Source organism: Candoia aspera, chromosome 7 (assembly GCF_035149785.1).
Source record: "Candoia aspera isolate rCanAsp1 chromosome 7, rCanAsp1.hap2, whole genome shotgun sequence".
Lineage (NCBI taxonomy): Eukaryota > Metazoa > Chordata > Lepidosauria > Squamata > Boidae > Candoia > Candoia aspera.
The window spans coordinates 56,068,594-56,087,216 of record NC_086159.1 but is presented as its reverse complement, the minus strand read 5'-3'; the positions used below and the strand labels follow the sequence as shown (position 1 = coordinate 56,087,216).

Sequence of the window (18,623 nt, the reverse complement as noted above, 5' to 3'; positions counted from 1 at the left end):
TGGGACTTTTTTTGGGGGGGGGGCAGGATTTTCTGCAAGCTAAAACTCCCATCATTGTTTTAAAAAGGTAAAAGTCATAATACATTAAGCCGTGAAGGCAGGATGCCCAGTACTGCAAGAGAATAAACCTCCAAATAATTTACTTTCATTGCTCTGCAGTTCTGCTCCTTTGTGTGCACACACTCACACCTACACGTGCACACGCATCAGCCACTTACATATTGCGTTCCTTTCTGACCAGCCAGTTTGTCTTCCATGGCTCCTACAGCAGTGGATGTTCCCCTCTCGCCATTTTTCAGGGCGTTCTTCTCCTCGGTTTTGCCTTCCACTTCACTCGGAAGCTTGACGTCGCCCACACCCAGTGCCTCGGTCTTGTATTTCTTCACAAACTGCTCCATCTGCTTCACCTCACTAGGTGTCAGCTCGTGGCACTTGGAAGGATCCTGGTCATGAGCAGGCAGCTGCTTGGCCAACTGTTTCTTTCGGTACTGAGCCCCTTCAGAGCCAGCCACAGGCTGCTTCTCCTTTGGCAGCATCTGCATGTAGTGCCTTGCCTAAAGAGTCAGGAGAAAGTGCTAGAATTAATGGTCCATGGGATTCCAGCTTTCTGAACAAAAAAGGAAAGGAGATTAGGAACGCTCTGCAGAAATTGCTAATCTTCAGGGGGAACGGACAGCAAGGTGTGGATGTGGAGATGAGTCACTTGGGACAAGGAGCTAATAACAGCCATGGCAGGATTTAGATTTAGATTTAGTGTGGCTTTCTTCCACTGCCGCTTCAGTACTAACACTGAAGACTTTTAGCTCTTAGTTAGCTTTTTAACCTAACTATGATTTGCTGTTGCTCTCCCAACAGAAAAAGGATTATTTTCCTAATGACAAAACATAACAAAACTGACAAATATCTGCACCGAGTTTCTTAAATACTCCCTAAAACCCAAACCCCTTAAGGTTTACAAGCTGCTTCTGTTTTAGATCACCCAGCATGACATTATATAAACTTAGGCTTGAAGCACTAAATGGAAAAAGAAAAATCCCAACGAAGCTATCCAACTATCTCATCTAGAAGAATCGTTTAATAAACCAGAGGGAGCTTTTTCTTTTGGTTGGCAACACTGAATTTATTCTGACCATATACAGTAACAGAAATGTGCATGCTTGAGTGCTTTTCCTCAGCCTTTAAAGATGACATACGTTTGTGGGTTTTTTCCCAGTGTGGTGTCCCATTTCTGGAAGTCATTTTCAAATGGTTCATTTGGGGATTCATAAATCATCCTAAGTGGCAGGTGATGTCTCCAATGTAATGCTTACTCCTAATATTAACACAAACTCTCTTCACTTTGCCTCTTAGCCTCACTCAAACACCATTATTTTTTCTTATGTCCATGCCGCAAGCCAACTGCACTTGGCTGCTTGAAGAGAAACTTACACGAGATAACCATGAGACCAAATCCCTCATATCTACGTGCTCAGTCATGAATTATAGCTGAGATAATCATGTCATTTGCATGTTACATTCATTTTATATACTTCCTGCTTGCCAAAAGAGACTATCCCTGACTTGCTCGTTTCCCCCCCAACCCCACCATTAGTAGGAAGGATAATTATTCTTCGCTGACATAAGAGTCTTTATGATCATAGGCTGATATCTCACCAGGGTCTGATTCTGAACAGGAGGTGCCCATTCGTAAGTTACTGTATTGATGGACACATTCTTCTTGGCTACCACAGGATTAGTCAGTATCATTACATTGCGCTTATACATGGGGATCCCATCTGATTTCAGCTTGGCAATCAGAGTGGTATACTTTGTATCCTCAAAGAGCTTCCCCACTTTGCGGTCATCTTCATTACTGGTGGGAACATCATGCTCCTCTTGCCCACACTTGCAGTTTCGACATATTTTTCTAGATTCAAAAGAGAAGCATAATTTAGACTGCATAGATACATGGAAATAGAACTGGTCTTGTAGAACTTATTCAGCCCAGCAAAGTCCCAATTGTAGTTATGACATCTGGCCATAAGAAATGTAGCTCCACTCATCTTCCCTGTTGAAAAACTGTATGTAGCAAAATCCATGAACAAATATCCAGAAACACTGAGGAAGTTCTCAGTTACCTACAATTACTAGAAGCCGTATTATTTGCTTTACCATCTAATGAGTCTATGACAAGGACTTTTTGGTAGCACCCAAATGTCAAAACTTGCCCTTATGGGATGTAACATGAGTTTCATACTTGTTCTGTTTTCAGTGGGTAGCAAAGTTCTGTGTAGACAAGAATTAAACAGCATTTGATGTTTGGTTGTTCACTAATTTAAAGCTACTAATTTTATTGTATTATTGTATTGTTTATTTATCCTTAGTTTTTGTACTTAACTGATTTTTGTCTCGATCTACAATTTTTTAACTATAGGTTTTCTTTCAAAATTATATTTAAATACAAAAGAGGATATACACAGTTTCCCAATTTACATCCAAACAATTAGGAAAGTAATGGTTACATTTCAGTAAAGTTTTAAATGCACTGCTTTGATAATAATTTTAATTAGGTCAGTACCTACCAAGGCTAAGACAAGACAGGACTATTTGAGGCCACTGACCTTGAGACTAAATTGTTACCATTAGTTTGGGGGCAGCACTCCTTTCAATACCAACAGGCACACTACAGTGGAATATGGGGCTGCCTCTACCTTCTGTTTGTAGCCACCCCACAGACTTCTGCTTGATCACTGTAATAGATCTAATCCAGCAGGGGTATTCTTATGTTTCTATTATTAAGAGCAACTTGCAGTCACTTCTGCACCACAACACAAACATATATTTTCTACCCAGATTTCTGAAAATGTTTGAGAATATAAGGTTTTATTCATACCTTTCTCTCCATAATGTGAGCAACAAGAAAGATTCCAACATCTGAAAGCATTGATGTACAGTTCCAGGCCATATATGGTCCTGGAACTCTAGATCAGACACCTTATCCTAAAAGAAGTTTGATGAACATGATTATGCAGATTTAAGGTCTTGCCTCTTTTACATCATTAGTCACAGGACAGGGAGGAAAAAATACATACCTATTATTTTAGTCATGAGGCCATTCCCACAGCAAATAACCCATTTTTCAATCTTCGATCCTTAGTACAAAAATCTATGAGAAGGACTCACCTATTATTAGTAAGAATTATTTCAGATAATCAGGGGAAAAAAAACCTTTTATAAGTGGGAAGAGTTGACTTGTTCTCTCCGCTGGTAGCTGTAATCCTAAACGTGCATCATGGAGAGTACGCTTATTGATCAGTAGCTTGGTTGTGATACATCAGAGAACATTGTCAGAGAGAGAGAGGGAGAGAGGGAGAGAGAGGGAGAGGGAAAAACAGTCTCTAAAGATGTAGCAGAGCTTTCTGCTTTTGATTTGACCAGCACAAAAGATTCAAATTTCTGCCTTTAACCAACCAACCAAATAAATAAATAACAAGGCTTTTATCTTGATATTTTCACATAGCAGTAATTTAAATTCCTCAACTGGTATGTTAGGAACGTTCCTCGTAGCTTAATGGGGGATTCTAAGTTTTTTCCTCATTCATAGCAAACATTTTACTGTTGTTGTTGTTATTCCTTTAGTCGCTTCCGACTCTTCGTGACTTCATGGACCAGCGCACGCCACAGCTTCCTGTCAGTCGTCAACACCCCCAGCTCCCCCAGGCATGAGTCCGTCACCTCTAGAATATCATCCATCCGTCTTACCCTTGGTTGGCCCCTCTTTCTTTTGCCTTCCACTCTCCCTAGCATCAGCATCTTCCCCAGGGTGTCCTGTCTTCTCATTATGTGGCCAAAGTATTTCAGTTTTGCCTTTAATATCATTCCCTCAAGTGAGCAGTCTGGCTTTATTTCCTGGAGTATGGACTGGTTTGATCTTCTGGCAGTCCAAGGCACTCTCAGAATTTTCCTCCAACACCACAGTTCAAAAGCATTGATCTTCCTTCTCTCAGCCTTCCTTATGGTCCAGCTCTCACAGCCATATGTTACTACGGGGAACACCATTGCTTTAACTATGCGGACCTTTGTTGTCAGTGTGATGTCTCTGCTCTTAACTATTTTATCGAGATTTGTCATTGCTCTTCTCCCAAGGATTAAGCGTCTTCTGATTTCCTGACTGCAGTCAGTATCTGCAGTAATCTTCGCACCTAGGAATACAAAGTCTTTCACTGCCTCTACATTTTCTCCCTCTATTTGCCAGTTATCAATCAAGCTGGTTGCCATAATCTTGGTTTTGAGGTTTAGCTGCAAGCCAGCTTTTGCACTTTCTTCTTTCACCTTCATCATAAGGCTCCTCAGTTCCTCTTCGCTTTCAGCCATCAAAGTGGTATCATCTGCACATCTGAGATAGTTAATGTTTCCTCCAACGATTTTAACTCCAGCCTTGGATTCCTCAAGCCCAGCATGTCGCATGATGTGTTCTGCATACAAGTTGAATAGGTAGGTTGAGAGTATACAGCCCTGCCGTACTTCTGTCCCAATCTTAAACCAGTCCGTTGTTCCATGGTCTGTTCTTACCGTTGCTACTTGGTCATTATACAGATTCTTCAGGAGGCAGACAAGATGACTTGGTATCCCCATACCACTAAGAACTTGCCACAATTTGTTAAGGTCCACACAGTCAAAGGCTTTAGAATAGTCAATAAAACAGAAATAGATGTTTTTCTGAAACACCCTGGCTTTTTCCATTATCCAGCGGATATTGGCAATTTGGTCCCTAGTTCCTCTGCCTTTTCTAAACCCAGCTTGTACATCTGGCAATTCTCGCTCCATGAACTGCTGGAGTCTACCTTGCAGGATCTTGAGCATTACCTTACTGGCATGTGAAATGAGTGCCACTGTTCGATAGTTTGAACATTCTTTAGTGTTTCCCTTTTTTGGTATGGGGATATAAGTTGATTTTTTCCAATCTGATGGCCATTCTTGTGTTTTCCATATTTGCTGGCATATAGCATGCATTACCTTGACAGCATCATCTTGCAAGATTTTGAACAGTTCAGCTGGGATGCCGTCATCTCCTGCTGCCTTGTTATTAGCAATGCCTCTTAAGGCCCATTCAACCTCACTCTTCAGGATGTTTGGCTCTAGCTCACTGACCACACTGTCAAAGCTATCCCCGATATTGTTATCCTTCCTATACAGGTATTCTGTATATTCTTGCCACCTTTTCTTGATCTCTTCTTCTTCTGTTAGGTCCTTGCCATCTTTGTTTTTGATCATGCCCATTTTTGCCTGGAATTTACCTCCGATGTTTCTAATTTTCTGGAAGAGGTCTCTTGTCCTTCCTATTCTATTGTCTTCTTCCACTTCCGCGCATTGCTTGTTTAAAAATAATTCCTTATCTCTTCTGGCTAACCTCTGGAATTTTGCATTTAATTGGGCATATCTCCCCCTATCACTGTTGCCTTTTGCTTTCCTTCTTTCTTGGGCTACTTCGAGGGTCTCAGCAGACAGCCATTTTGCCTTCTTGGTTTTCTCTTTCTTTGGGATGTATTTTGTTGCCGCCTCCTGAACAATGTTGCGAACTTCTGTCCATAGTTCTTCCAGGACCCTATCTACTAAGTCCAGTCCCTTAAATCGATTCTTCATCTCCACTGCATATTCCTTAGGAATATTAGTGAGCTCATATCTAGCTGATCTGTGGGTCTTCCCTAATCTCTTTAGTCTGATCCTAAATTGTTCAAGAAGAAGTTCGTGATCTGAACTACAGTCAGCTCCAGGTCTTGTTTTTACCGACTATATAGATGTCTGCCACCTTTGGCTGCAAAGGATGTAGTCAATCTGATTTCGGTGTTGTCCATCTGGTGAAGTCCATGTATAAAGCCGTCTCTTAGGTTGTTGGAAGAGAGTGTTTGTTATGCAGAGTGAGTTGTCTTGGCAAAATTCTATCAGCCTATGTCCTGCTTCATTTTGTTCTCCCAGGCCATGCTTACCTGTAATTCCAGGTGTCATTTGACTGTCCACCTTAGCATTCCAGTCTCCTGTGATGAAAATAACATCTCTTTTAGGCGTGTTGTCCAGTAGGTGCTGCAGATCCTCATAGAACTGCTCTACTTCAGCTTCTTCAGCATCTGTGTTGGGGCGTATATTTGGATCACTGTGATGTTAGATGGATTGCCCTGAATTCGAATTGAGATCATTCTATCGTTTTTTTGGATTGTATCCAAGCATTGCTTTAGCCACTTTACTCCATTTCTTCTGTGGTCCTCTTGTCCACAGTAGTAGATCTGGTGGTCATTTGATGTGAAGTGGCCCATTCCAGTCCATTTCAGTTCACTGATGCCCAAAATGTCTATCTTTAATCTTGACATCTCACCAATAACCACATCCAATTTGCCCTGGCTCATAGATCTTACATTCCAGGTTCCGATGGTGTGTTGATCCTTAGAACATCGGATTCGCCGTTCACCACCAGCACCGTCGGCCGCTAGCCGTCCTTTCGGCTTTGAGCTAGCTGCGTCATCACGTCTGGGGCTAGTTGAACTCATCCTGCTCCCCCCCAGTAGCATTTTGACCATCTTCCGACCTGGGGGTCTCATCTTCTGATGGTATACTGACATATCTCTGGTTGTACTGATCCATTTAGTTTTCACGGCAAGAACACTGGGGTGGGTTGCCATTACCTTCCCCAGGGATCGCATTTAGTCTGACCTCTCTGTCATGACCTTCCCGTCTTGCGTGGCCCTTCACGGTTTAGCTCATGGCATCATTTTTTTCCTCATTCATAGCAAACATTTTACTGTAACAAGTGTTATACTCCCACCTAGTGGAAAAAGATTAAACTGAAGGCTCTAAAGCAAAATGTGTGTGTGCCCGTGTGCATTTCTTTCTTTCTCTTTCTTTCCTTCCATCCATCCATCCATCAGCTTTATGGCCTTCACTAGATATGCCTGACTTGAAACATGTCCAACTGTGTCCCTGTGCCACATTTTAATGCCTGAATCCCCAGTGTGATGCCACGGGTACTAATATGCTTGCAGACACATCCTTTGATACCTACCTGGTTCTGTGCTCCACCTATTTCATTATTTACCTGTACAGAGGACCAATTTCAAGCATAACCTTTATTTCCAAAAAATGATTCTGGGACTTCCATTTCCTCCAGAGATATTCTTAGAACATAAAAGTAAATAGCTGCAGACCAACATATTGGCTAAATATGAGTAATAAATAAATAAAATAAAATAAATATTTGCAAGTATGCCCATCTGATAAATGGATGTTTTCTGATTGGCTCTACCAATTATGCTGACCATTTTGGGAGAGGACCGATCACATACTTTCAAAATTCCAAACATAGCCACTTTCCAAACTTCATTCTTGTTTTAATACTGTATCAGAACAAAGGTTATTTCTTAGCATATAATGCCTTATATGACCAGATTTTATCTGCACTACAATTTATTTATTTATAATTTTACCTCCAGAAGTGTAGTTCAAATCCTTCACATTTATCTTTACATTTTAAACATGGGGCTCCAAATCCTTCTTCATGTCCTAAGCCCATCTAGAATGAGAGAAGCAGAGAAGGGGAGGGGAAAAAAAGTTTTAGCATATTATTATTCTAGGGCATATGATATCTTTTATTGATAGGGTGAAGAGTGGCATGCTTCCAAAATAAAATAAAAATTTGTCACTTTGGCACTGCAATGAAATAAATCATGCTATGGTGGTTTATTTGGGTATCCTAAAAGATTACAGTCATGATAGATAAGTTAAAATGAAGAAAAAAACAATATAGAACACATTTTTCTGATAGTGGATGCTTGTCTGTACATATACAACTGACCCTTTTCCATTAAAGGCTGGATTTCAGAAGAATGAATATCCATTATTGGTCTGCCTACAAATTTTAGAATAGCATGTTCATTTCTTTATTCCACAACTAGCCAGATATGCAATACCTGAAAGATTCAGAGCAAAGCATAATTTGTTCTACAAATTAGACTAAAAACATGAATTTGACCTTGGCAACACATCTTTGTATCAGTGGTAAAAAGTTTTGAACAATATCTTGTAATATAAAGTGTTCTTCCTAGATTGTTCCCACAGGTCAGGGTCTACTTTTTGGGGATCAAAACTGTATCTAGTGTTAATTCAACTTGGCTTTGTATATTTAACTTCTATGTTTTCCAAAAAAAATTACATCATTTGTAATATATTGCAAATACCAACCAAGTTCCGGTTGGAATTTAGAAAGTATACAGATCCTTTAGCAACCACAATTGGGACCGGCAGCTTGGTTGTTAAGTGAAGCAGTTACTAAATGAAACTGCAACTGTGCTTATGATCTTACTTCAGCTTTCCTTTGCTTTACAGACCTGCGAAGGCCATCAATGTGAGGATTGGTTATAAAGTTACTTTTTCATCACTGTTGTAACTGTGGTCACTAAACGGGGTAGTTGCTAAATTAGGACTACCTGCACATAGCTCTCGAGAAGTACTACTTTGTGTATTTGTCAGGAACTAGTTGTAGTTGTCAGGAACTAGTTCCTGGCTACTTATGAATATTTAATTGGGCTGTTAATTCAGAAAAGAGCTTTATGAAACACTTCTCTGAACCCACTGTTCAAAGTGTTAAGGCAGCTGCATTATTTGAAAGCTCAGCACTGCTGCTTTGAGTTTGTTTTCTAGTCTTCTGAGCAAGCTGGTCCCAAAGCCTTCAAAAGATGAAGTATAATGGTATGTGGGAAAGACCTTAGGAGACTGGGCCCAGAGACACTGTCTAGAGAACGGACAGATAAGAGATAGCATAGCCTGTAGCTGGATAGTGGGAGGGGCAAGAAGCTGAGAAGAGACCCTCCCTAGTTTCTCAGGCAGTAAAGGAGTCTGGGGGGGGGGGAGAACTGTACTTTCAGATTTGCAAGATTCAATCAATGTAGCATTACAACAAAGTAGAGTTAGCTCACCTGGTTGTGATTCCTATCTGGTTTATCCTGCAAGGCCAACATCGATCTTGCAAGTCTAAAAGTACAATTCCACCCCCCCCCTTCATTTACAGACTGAGAAACTAGGGAGAGTCTCTTCTGAGCCTCTTGCCTTGCTCACTATCCAGCTGTGGGCTATGCTGTCTCTTATCTGACCATTGGCTTGGGAGTGTCTCTTTGCCCAGTCTCCCAAGGTCTTTCCCACATACCATGTGATGGAATGTGCCCCTGAAGGGGGGGGTGGCGATGTGATGGAGCTCGGAGCTGAGGGAGTAGAGAGCGCATTCCAGGCAGATAAGCATTCTCACAGCTTGCACAGCTTGGAGAGTGGGGGGCGGGGCCAAGGAAGAAAGTTAGACTGGCACCACCCTAGATTCCCAAGGGTATTTTCCCCTTTAGCTCAGTTAAGGAACCCTTAGTCTGGTAAGATTCTGTGTATGGTAGAAACAATAAAGAAACTACAGTTGCAACTTTGGCTCAGTGTTGTTTCTTCGCCAATTACCCTGACATATCATTACATAAAGCTACCACAATCCTCCTGGAAGTTGATTCAGAAGGGCACTTCTTTTGCTTTGCAAAGGGGCCCTCTAAAAGGTTTGCAAAGCTCTGATATCAAAAGGCACTAGAAAGTAGTTCTCATAGCTTACCCTGGCTTGTGTAGATTAATAATTAACAACACCAATTGATATTGGGTTGAGTGCTCTGCAAAGAAAAGCAGCCAGGACTCATAGGAGACTCCCCACAGTCTTATAGCAGCCTAGGGTGGAGCTGTAATTTTGGTCACTATCTTGTGTCTTTTTAGGGACAGAAGGCATCACAAGTGAAATAACGAAAATCCTTTCTGCCAGTTGGAACGTCCGGTTTGTGAGGTGCTGAACCACACAACTCTGGATCCAGCCCATTGTGTTTTCCACAATGACTATTATTTATTTAGCAATACATTTATAGCATAATGACGTGAACTGAACTGTTCATGAAACAAACAGCTTATAGCACGAACTGTTACAGTATAAACCATTTATAGTATAATGACATAAAATGAACTGTTTAGATACTCGATTAAGTTTTAATTAAGACAAATTGCTTTATTGTAATATTGCTCTGTTCATGTACCACTATTCTTTAATCACTAGATTTTAACCTATATAGGAAAGCAACAGTGATTAACAGTCTACCATTTTCCTTAATTCAGCCATAGGCTCCAATTACAGTGGCAATACTTAATCTACTCTCAGGATTGAAAGCGTGTAAGTACTTGAAAATAATCTTTCTATACGCTAATATAATTTCAAACCTATGCAAAATTTATTTCTTTAACAGTGCTTGAGCACGCAGATTTATTGGGCAGAAAAGAAATTGACTTTTTTCCCCCCTGGAAACAAACAGTACATCCTACTGAAGTCAGCAAGTGCATTTATTCCAGTTTAGCTGCACTGAACTTTGAATGCCCTTTAAAAAGCTTCAAGACAAGCAGATCTCAAGCATGGGTACATTCATAATCCTTGTTACTACTTACCTCAGAACATGCGTTTTAATTGCTAGAAACTATACTTTACATTGGACTGACATGGAATTATTTCTGAACACTAAAACTAGCTTTCCAGCATATCCAAAACTATAACATATTGGCCCATGCAAGTGCCTAACGGAGGATGGAATCAATTTCTCCATAAATGGAATCATGGAAGAAACTAAGATACATAGGTCATTTGAAATATTGCCAGAAGAGTTTTCTGTATGTCAGTTGCTAAAAATTCTAAAAAACATCTGGCATTTTAAACATGTCCAGTCTGATTTTAAACCTGTCTGCATATGAAAGGCATTATAAGGGTACTGATTAAAATCATCTGTTGCACAGTGCCTTCATGACTAAAATATTACTTCAGAGCCAAGTGTTACAACTGGTTACAGGCAGCCTAATGTTTGAAGGAAAAAAGGGCTTGTTTTAATCAGCTTGGAATGCTTCTGGGGAGTCAGCACTGGCTGCCTTCTCCGTTAACCTGCATTGTCCAAATCTCAGTTTGCATCTGGCGTCACTCAAGGGACTCTTACCTTCCCTTGCCTTTTTCTTGGGAGTTATGCTGTCCCTACAATTTCCAGAATTTCTAGCTTAACATGACAAGTTTTACCTTAGCCAAAAAAATAAGCCCTCTCCACTAGATTTGCCTCCCTGTGGCTTCCTGGGAGGCCCAAGGAAATTATAGAGAGTAACATCTTGAAAGCTACATGCTACAGCACGGTCTGACCAGGAAGAAACCCTTAACTTCTGCAAAGATAGAACCTGGGGTCCCAATTACTTTAGGCTTGGCTGGGTTTGACAGGATGTGCTGTTCAAGAGGAAAGGCATCCTGACCAGCCCACCTCTTAATATCCTCAGCTGGATGGCTGTAACTTGCTGGAACCACTGTGCAGACCCCACAGCTGCTTTACAGTCCACATCCTAACAGAAGGTGAATCCATTCTTTGGTTTCCCACCCTCACAGCTTCAGTCTTGCCAACTTTTCCACAAGAGAGGGCTGGGTTGTTGATTTGTGGCCAATCCCAAAACACAACCACAGAGACTGTTTCAATCACATGCCCTGCCACAAAAGGCTATAGAAATGATATAGTGACACCAAAGCCCTACACATCCCATTTGAACACTCACTGTCACAAGGACCTCTTATCCCAGTCTGCAACTGGTACCCCAGTCAAAACTGAGCAATGACCCCTGCCCATTGCCTCTACCTGCTGCTCTAGCAGGAGCTATGAGTCTAAAAGGACCCCCAAGTCCTGGACCTGCTCCTTCAGGGGCAGTGCCTCCCTGTCCAGGTAATCACTGGGTCTGAAAGAGAATCCCAGTGCATAAAGAGCAACTCTGCCTTGTCTGGGTTCAATGCCAGCTTGGTCTTTTTGATCTTGATAGGACTTCAGCAGCATCCCCAGTCTGGCCTGGGGTTGTGATATATAGCTGGGCATCACTGGCATACTGATGATACCAAACCCCGAACTGCCAGATGACCTCTCCCAACAGCTTCATATCGCTAGCAGAGGGGAAAGGATGGACCCCTGCAGTAGCCCACAGGGAAGCAGATTTCTCCTTTTCTACTATCATTGACTGGTACAATCGGCTAAGTAAGGAGTGGAACACTGATTGTGTTCCCAATCCCCACCCCCTTGCAGACAATCATAAAAAAAAAGATAATCTATTAGAGTGACCAATGCCATCTTGGTTTTGTGCCAAGGCCTGAACCATGACTGAATTGGTCCAAACAATCCAGAGCTCAGCAGTGGATCCTGAACCACTGTCTAAGCAACCTTCACCAAAAGAGGAAGGTTAGAGGTTGAATGTAGTTGTTTAACATGGATGAAACCAGGGAGGGCCTCTTAAGGAAGGGACGCACCATGGCCTCTTTCAAAGCCAGACATTTTCCCCTCTCACAAGGAAGTGTTAATAACACCTTGGTTCCATGGAACTCCTTCCCCCAGCCACCCAAAGGAGCCAGGAAGGCTGAGGATCCGGCCTACAGGTAGCCAAGGTCACCCTAGAGATGACCCTATCCACTTCCTCAGATAATACAGCCAGAGAAAACTTCAGGCACCATGCTAGGCCCTGCCCATGTGGAATCCAGACTGAGTTCAGCCTGCATTTGAATTCTGCATTTTTGAAATATAGCTATAATTTTTTTAAAAATCACCATTCTCTGCAGCTTAGAATGGAGTTTGCAAACTAAAAAAAGTATATTGGGGAAAAGCCCATTGTTCATAAAGATTATGCACACGTGGGATATATTCCCTTTTTTCTTATTGCAGTATATGCAAGAAAAATTACTGCCTTTCTTCTTCACATTTTTGAAGACTCAAAAGGGAAACAAGAAGGTGATCGCATGGACAAATGCAGGCTTGACTAATCTCTAAAGCAAGGAAAAGAAAATAATTTGATTGTCCAGCTACACTTTCTTTGGAAAGTGCATGTCTAAATGCAAACTCGATCCTATCCTGGCATCTTTCTCACCAGTAGAGCCATTGCTGAGAATTCTGGAAGTTGAAGCCCACACAGCCAGAGGTGCCCAAGTTCCAGAACTGAAAGAACTTATTGAGTATATATACAAACACCAAAAGATGTATTGCCATTAAACACAATTTGAAGATAAACACTATGGAACATTTATTTGATACAACAAGGTTTTAAATGGATGGACACAATTTATTACCTTGGCTTTTCGGTTGGCTGCTTGGTGCCTTTTAAATCTTACCCTTTCATGTTACTACTCTTAGGTTATTTTATTAGAAAGACTCCTTGTCTGTAAACATCACCACACAGTTCTTGCTTAGCCCTGCTTTGACAGAATTCCCAAGTATAGAAGTAAACTGAGGATGTTCTTGTGTTAATGCCATTTCTATAAAATTGCCTGCACAGTAAAGCATTTGTTAAGTCTGTTAAGAGGAGGAGGTTTCCATCTGGCCTCACTTCAGACAAGTTGCATTAAAATGATGGCACTGAATCCAACTTCAGAATAATTAGTGATTTCCATGTTTGCTTGTTTCCAAGGTAGCAGCCACAAAGCAAGAAGTATGTATTAAGAAAAGCTCTGTGAAAACAATGACCAACTTGGACTTTGCAGTAAATAGGAGTCAAAACTTTATGCCTGCATGTTAAATAGTACTTGTACGATATAATTGTAAGCCACCTTGCATTTTTGCCTCTCTTCATTTTAATTTTTCACACATCCAAGAATATACCCCAAATCAAAGATTTATCGTCTGAATAGAAATAGTTCTTATTTTCCAAAGAGAGAGGGAGAGAGAGACAGACAATGAACACCCAAACCTCTGTGTCAGTGTCTTCTTTCCTGAGGTAAACTATGGAAGCTGAGCATGCAAACGTGATCCGTGTCTGAGACCTGCTGACGTATGTTATGGAGTTCACCAGTGTTACAGATCGGGCAGCACAGACTGCAGACTAGAACGTAAGTCGAGCCAGCAAGCACTTAATAAAGGAAACAGAATTGTCCTTGGCAGCCCTATGGCAGACTTGATGTAATATATGGTAAGATATATAAAATGTCAGTGTGCATGCATGTATATACACATGCAATGCACACAAATTCATACATTTGTACACACATCTACTACTCAGGACCCACCCATTTTTTTTTCTGAGATGGATGCTTCAAGCTTATTGTTGAAAATCAACAGTCTCCCTGAGATTACGTCAGTAAGTTGATGTCATGCTTATGATCTTACCTTTAATTTGTCCTCCATACATCTAAGATGTCTTCACTGCATTACATATCATTAGCTGAAATACGATGGATTTAACAGGTAATTGGGTGAGGCATTTAAACAGTGTAGACCCTACACTTGAACTCTATAGCATTTACTACTGAAAGGATAAGGAGCCTGTTTGGGATGATAGGAACATTCAGGATGCTGAAAACATATTGTGGCTTTTCTTGTTAAATGGCTGCCCTGGGGACATAACTCTGAACAAAGTACAGATTTAGAATGCTACCTGATAGCACTTCTAACCCTCTTTTCTGCAGGACCCTTTGCAGTGCCTCATCTTACTTTCACCCTTTTTCTGGGCAGTTGATAAATAAAGGCAAGTCTCTTTAAGTTGGGCTCAGCCCTGGTGACTTGTAGGCATGTAGGCATCTTGGTAACAATACAGAAGCAGTTTACCACTTCCTTAGTGCAGTATGTATTTTTGATTTTGCATCTGGTTTTCAACTCTGGTACCTTCTGGAGGTTTTCCATCCAAGTATTACCTGGGTGTGACCATGCTTACTTTTCTTGCATAGTGGAAAATTGTTACAAACCCACCAGTGGGCTACAGCTATCCAAAATAAAATAATGTTATGCATTAGTTTCCTTTCATTATTTGAATTATATTTGATTTGGGCTCAGGAGAAGACTGCTCTTAAAATAACAAACACAGCTTCAGTCCCAGTTAGTTCCCATTCATTATTTTAGTTATTTGAGAAAAAATACTTTCCACAGAATTGTTGTATTGTTAAAACTTATCATAATTGATAAATTTAGTAACAAAATATGTATTTGAATGTATTATACATACAAACCCTGTGGTTTCTAGCTTGATGGGACTCAAGTTGACAGAGGATTGGTGAGATTTATCATATGAAAGACTGGGAAACACTGCTCTATACGGCAAAGATGAATCTAATTTTTGGATACTTACACAGAGAAAAGCCAAAATGGAATGACCTGACCAAAAGTAACAACATTCAAAGGAATATAGAAATCCTGCCAAGACCGATAAAAATACTCCTCCAGAAAGCACATTTTAAAACGATTAAATCTACTGCCTCAAGATGAAATGATGGCAAACAACTGGGTAGTTTTAAATTCATGGAAGATTAGACTATCAATGTCTTTTAGCTGTGATGGCTAAGTATTGGAGAGGGTGGCGAGGTTCACAGGTAACATTAAATCATAATGAAGCTGGTTTGATCTGGGTTGAATGAGGGGCAAACATACCCATTGCTGTTTAGTCTTACATTTAAACAAGTTATTCAACAAACTCTGATTTTAAAAAGTAATGTCTTAGCATCATGTTGAACCTCAGCCAATCGCTGAGCACCATCTTATGGTGGGGAGAATGATACTGCATAGGTGTCTAACTGTTGGGCTACAAATAAGCATCTAGTTTTCTACAGACTACATAATTAATGCTAGGTACCTATGAACCACCAAATCTTTCAGAAATACAGCTCCCAGCATCATCCACTATAGCACAGCTGGTAGGACTACTAAGATGTAGTATGTACATCTTAGTGGTCCTAGCAACAAACAACATCTAGAGATGTCTTAACCTCTGACAAAAGATGTTGTCTAATATAGGTTTTCCATACATTATTTTTTAAAACTCTATTTTAGGAAAAAGTGGAAGGAAAAGATAAAGGCTACAGTTATCCCAGGACTGGATCCTTCTACATTCAACATGACAACATTACATCTTCCCCATTATTTCAAGGGTGATAAGGAATTGTATTCTGCATCTTTTTTTCAGTTATTTTCCCTCATACACATGTGTATGTTTGGCCATAACCAGAAACAGTTGATAAGAATGGAATGTCTGACAAGTCATAATAATAAAAAAAGCTTTCTCTGGTGTGCACTGTAAAAAAAATTACCTGTAATTTTTAAAAAGCAAATTCTCAGTCAATCCATAGTTTTCACAGGTGTAAGATAAAATTTGTTCAAATCAAAAGCTTATGCAGCAAACTGATATAGCAAAGTCCATTGTTCAGATGCACATTTCCAGATATCATAACCATATGGAAGGTCTAGTGATTATGATGTTCACATGCCTGAAATTTATATGTATCAGCTTTTCATAGCCTGGTATCCTCCAAACGTGTCACAATAACTTTTCTGCTGAAGGGCCCAAGGACTGGGGCCTTCCAAGGGACCTTGTATTGAGGACCACCCACAATTTCAACCAACAGCAGTAACAATGGCCAGTAAAGAATCTTGCAGGACAGATGATCTGTTCTTCCCACCCCACCTACACAAATATAGTAAAGCTTCTATCTGCCATCAGTGGAGGAAGAGAAGCTTTATTCAGGTTTAATATTTTCCAAGATCTTGGCTCTGGGAGCTTAGGATTCACCAAGAGCCTATGCTCCAGGTTAGAATCTGAAATATTCAAAATTAAAGTCATTGATTGAAAAGATAAGGATATTATATCAAGTGAGAGGATGACAAGTTTAACTATCTCAGTGTTCTTACCTAACATCTTGGAACTACAATAGGCATACAAGAGATCAACTCATCTAAAGCCAGAAAAGTCAGAATCAAACGCAGAAATTACAGAAGACTTTGACATAAATCAATCTATCACAGAAACATAGATTAATTTATGTCATCATTTCTTTGCACCCAAAGAACCTATGTTTCTGAAGTCTTCCTGTGTGGATAGGCAGGAGAAATGAAGGTGGGCTTCCTTTTATGTTGGGGATTTACCTGAGCAACTTTGTTTGGGTAGCACTTTGGATAATGTGAGCACGTATGCAGTTTTATCCCCATTATTTAATTTTAACTTTGTATTCCTAGCTCAAATGATTGTACATTCCTAAGGGTACCTCCCCACAACCATTTATATTTTTGTGTTCAGCTGGGGCAAGTGGGGCAATTCCATGTAACTTTTATTTACAGGAGTGAACACAATTTACTTCTGAGTAGACCTAATTATGACTACATTGTGCAAGTATCATAAACGTGCATATAGTCTCGCCTTCAACCAAACCAACAGCCAGTCATCAACCAACCAAATAGATATTCGCTAAAATAAAGAAAATCATAAATTCCCCTTCTCAAAGCACCATCCGGCTCGCTTCGGTGAAGAACGCGGAGAGACTGAAACGGTGGGGTGTCAAATTTGGGCTCTTCTCAACTATGTCAAAGGACAAGACAAGATTCCGAGGGATCAGGGCGTTGCCCAGCGCAGACAGGTAACTTCTGATCAACTCCCCCAGTTCCCCGGCTCGCTGTTCTCTTACCTTCTTGATTTTGCTCTCCAAATCCATATCGGGACCCTCAGCACAGGCAGCACGAGATTCCGGGACCAACGACAGCAGAGACGCCTTTTTCCTTCCTCCTCCACCCCTACTGACAGTAGGATGTGGCTAGAAAGGAAATGTGTTCCGAGAGATTGCTCCACACCGCTCGCTCCTGGTCTCCGTTTGCATCTCCCCAGCTGCTGCGGAGTAGAGTCAAACTTCCGTCTTCTGCGGCAGCGGGGAAAGGAACAAAGGAAGCCCTGCAGCCAATCAGAGCTCAGCAGCTTGCAAGTCTGACAGCCAATGGCGGGCCCTCCGAATACCTTTGCTCGGCCAGCCCGCTCACCCAAAGCAGCGGGCTGGCTTTTGCCCGGGGGCAGTTCGCGTTTGACTGCCGGGCGTTGAGCGAGCGCAAGTCGGAGGCTTGGCAGCGGTGTGAGCCGACCTCGGGCGGCGTCTAGGCTTAAAACGGGTAGTTTTGGCTGGGCTTCTGAGTCAGTCAATGAATGGGGTGTCAGAGAAGGTCATGGCAAAGGTATTTGCTGACGCAGCCGCCCAGCTCAGCCAATTGCTGCTGGCGCATTTGCCTGCCTTTTCTTTCTTTTCTGGGACGAAGGAAAGAAAAGAACGCTTTAGTATTGGATTGTATTGAGGGGCTGGCCGCTCTTAACGAGATAATCCTTTCTTTTCAAAAACTGCTCCAGTACTTAATGAGCCTTTCTCACCCGTCTCTTGGTTTTTGGACTCAGCTAGGTGGCATCGCCTTGCCACATCTAGGAAAGCTAAGCCCGGTGATATCTTGTTAGTACTTGTATGAGAGACACCTGGAAATCCCAAGGCTGTAGGAAATAAAGAAGAAAGTGGGGAAAAAAGTATGGGCATGCATATGGAATCGTTTAGGAGTTGAGTTCTGTTGAAGAAGAAATTTGCCTTTCCCATTTTATTTCATATGACTTTGTTAATTTGCTTCTGGCTGATTTTATGATCAAAAGTAAAACCAAGGGGTCCAAGAAAAAGCAAATAGAAAATGGTCAGTCAGATTGTAAGTTCATAAGCATTGAGTTGAATGTTAGTAAGGTATGTGGGAGACAAAAAGATTCTTGGCAGGATATGGATTGAGAAAGAATGAAAGGAGGGTTAGCTGCTGGGGTTGGTATTA

General features: G+C 41.1%; 1 protein-coding gene across 1 annotated transcript in view; it reads right to left on the bottom strand.

Moving 5' to 3' along the window:
- The window catches only part of TES (testin LIM domain protein), a 35,268-nt gene extending 17,360 nt beyond the window's left edge, over window positions 1–17,908 (bottom strand). Inside the window, exons 1-4 of the mRNA XM_063309502.1 lie at window positions 17,465–17,908; window positions 7,455–7,540; window positions 1,654–1,906; window positions 219–554 (exon numbers count right to left, since the gene is read on the bottom strand). Of these exons, the coding sequence (XP_063165572.1) occupies window positions 219–554; window positions 1,654–1,906; window positions 7,455–7,540; window positions 17,465–17,491 (702 nt within the window). The 5' untranslated portion in view covers window positions 17,492–17,908. The remainder of the gene's footprint in view (window positions 1–218; window positions 555–1,653; window positions 1,907–7,454; window positions 7,541–17,464) is intronic.
- Window positions 17,909–18,623: the final 715 nt, after the last annotated feature.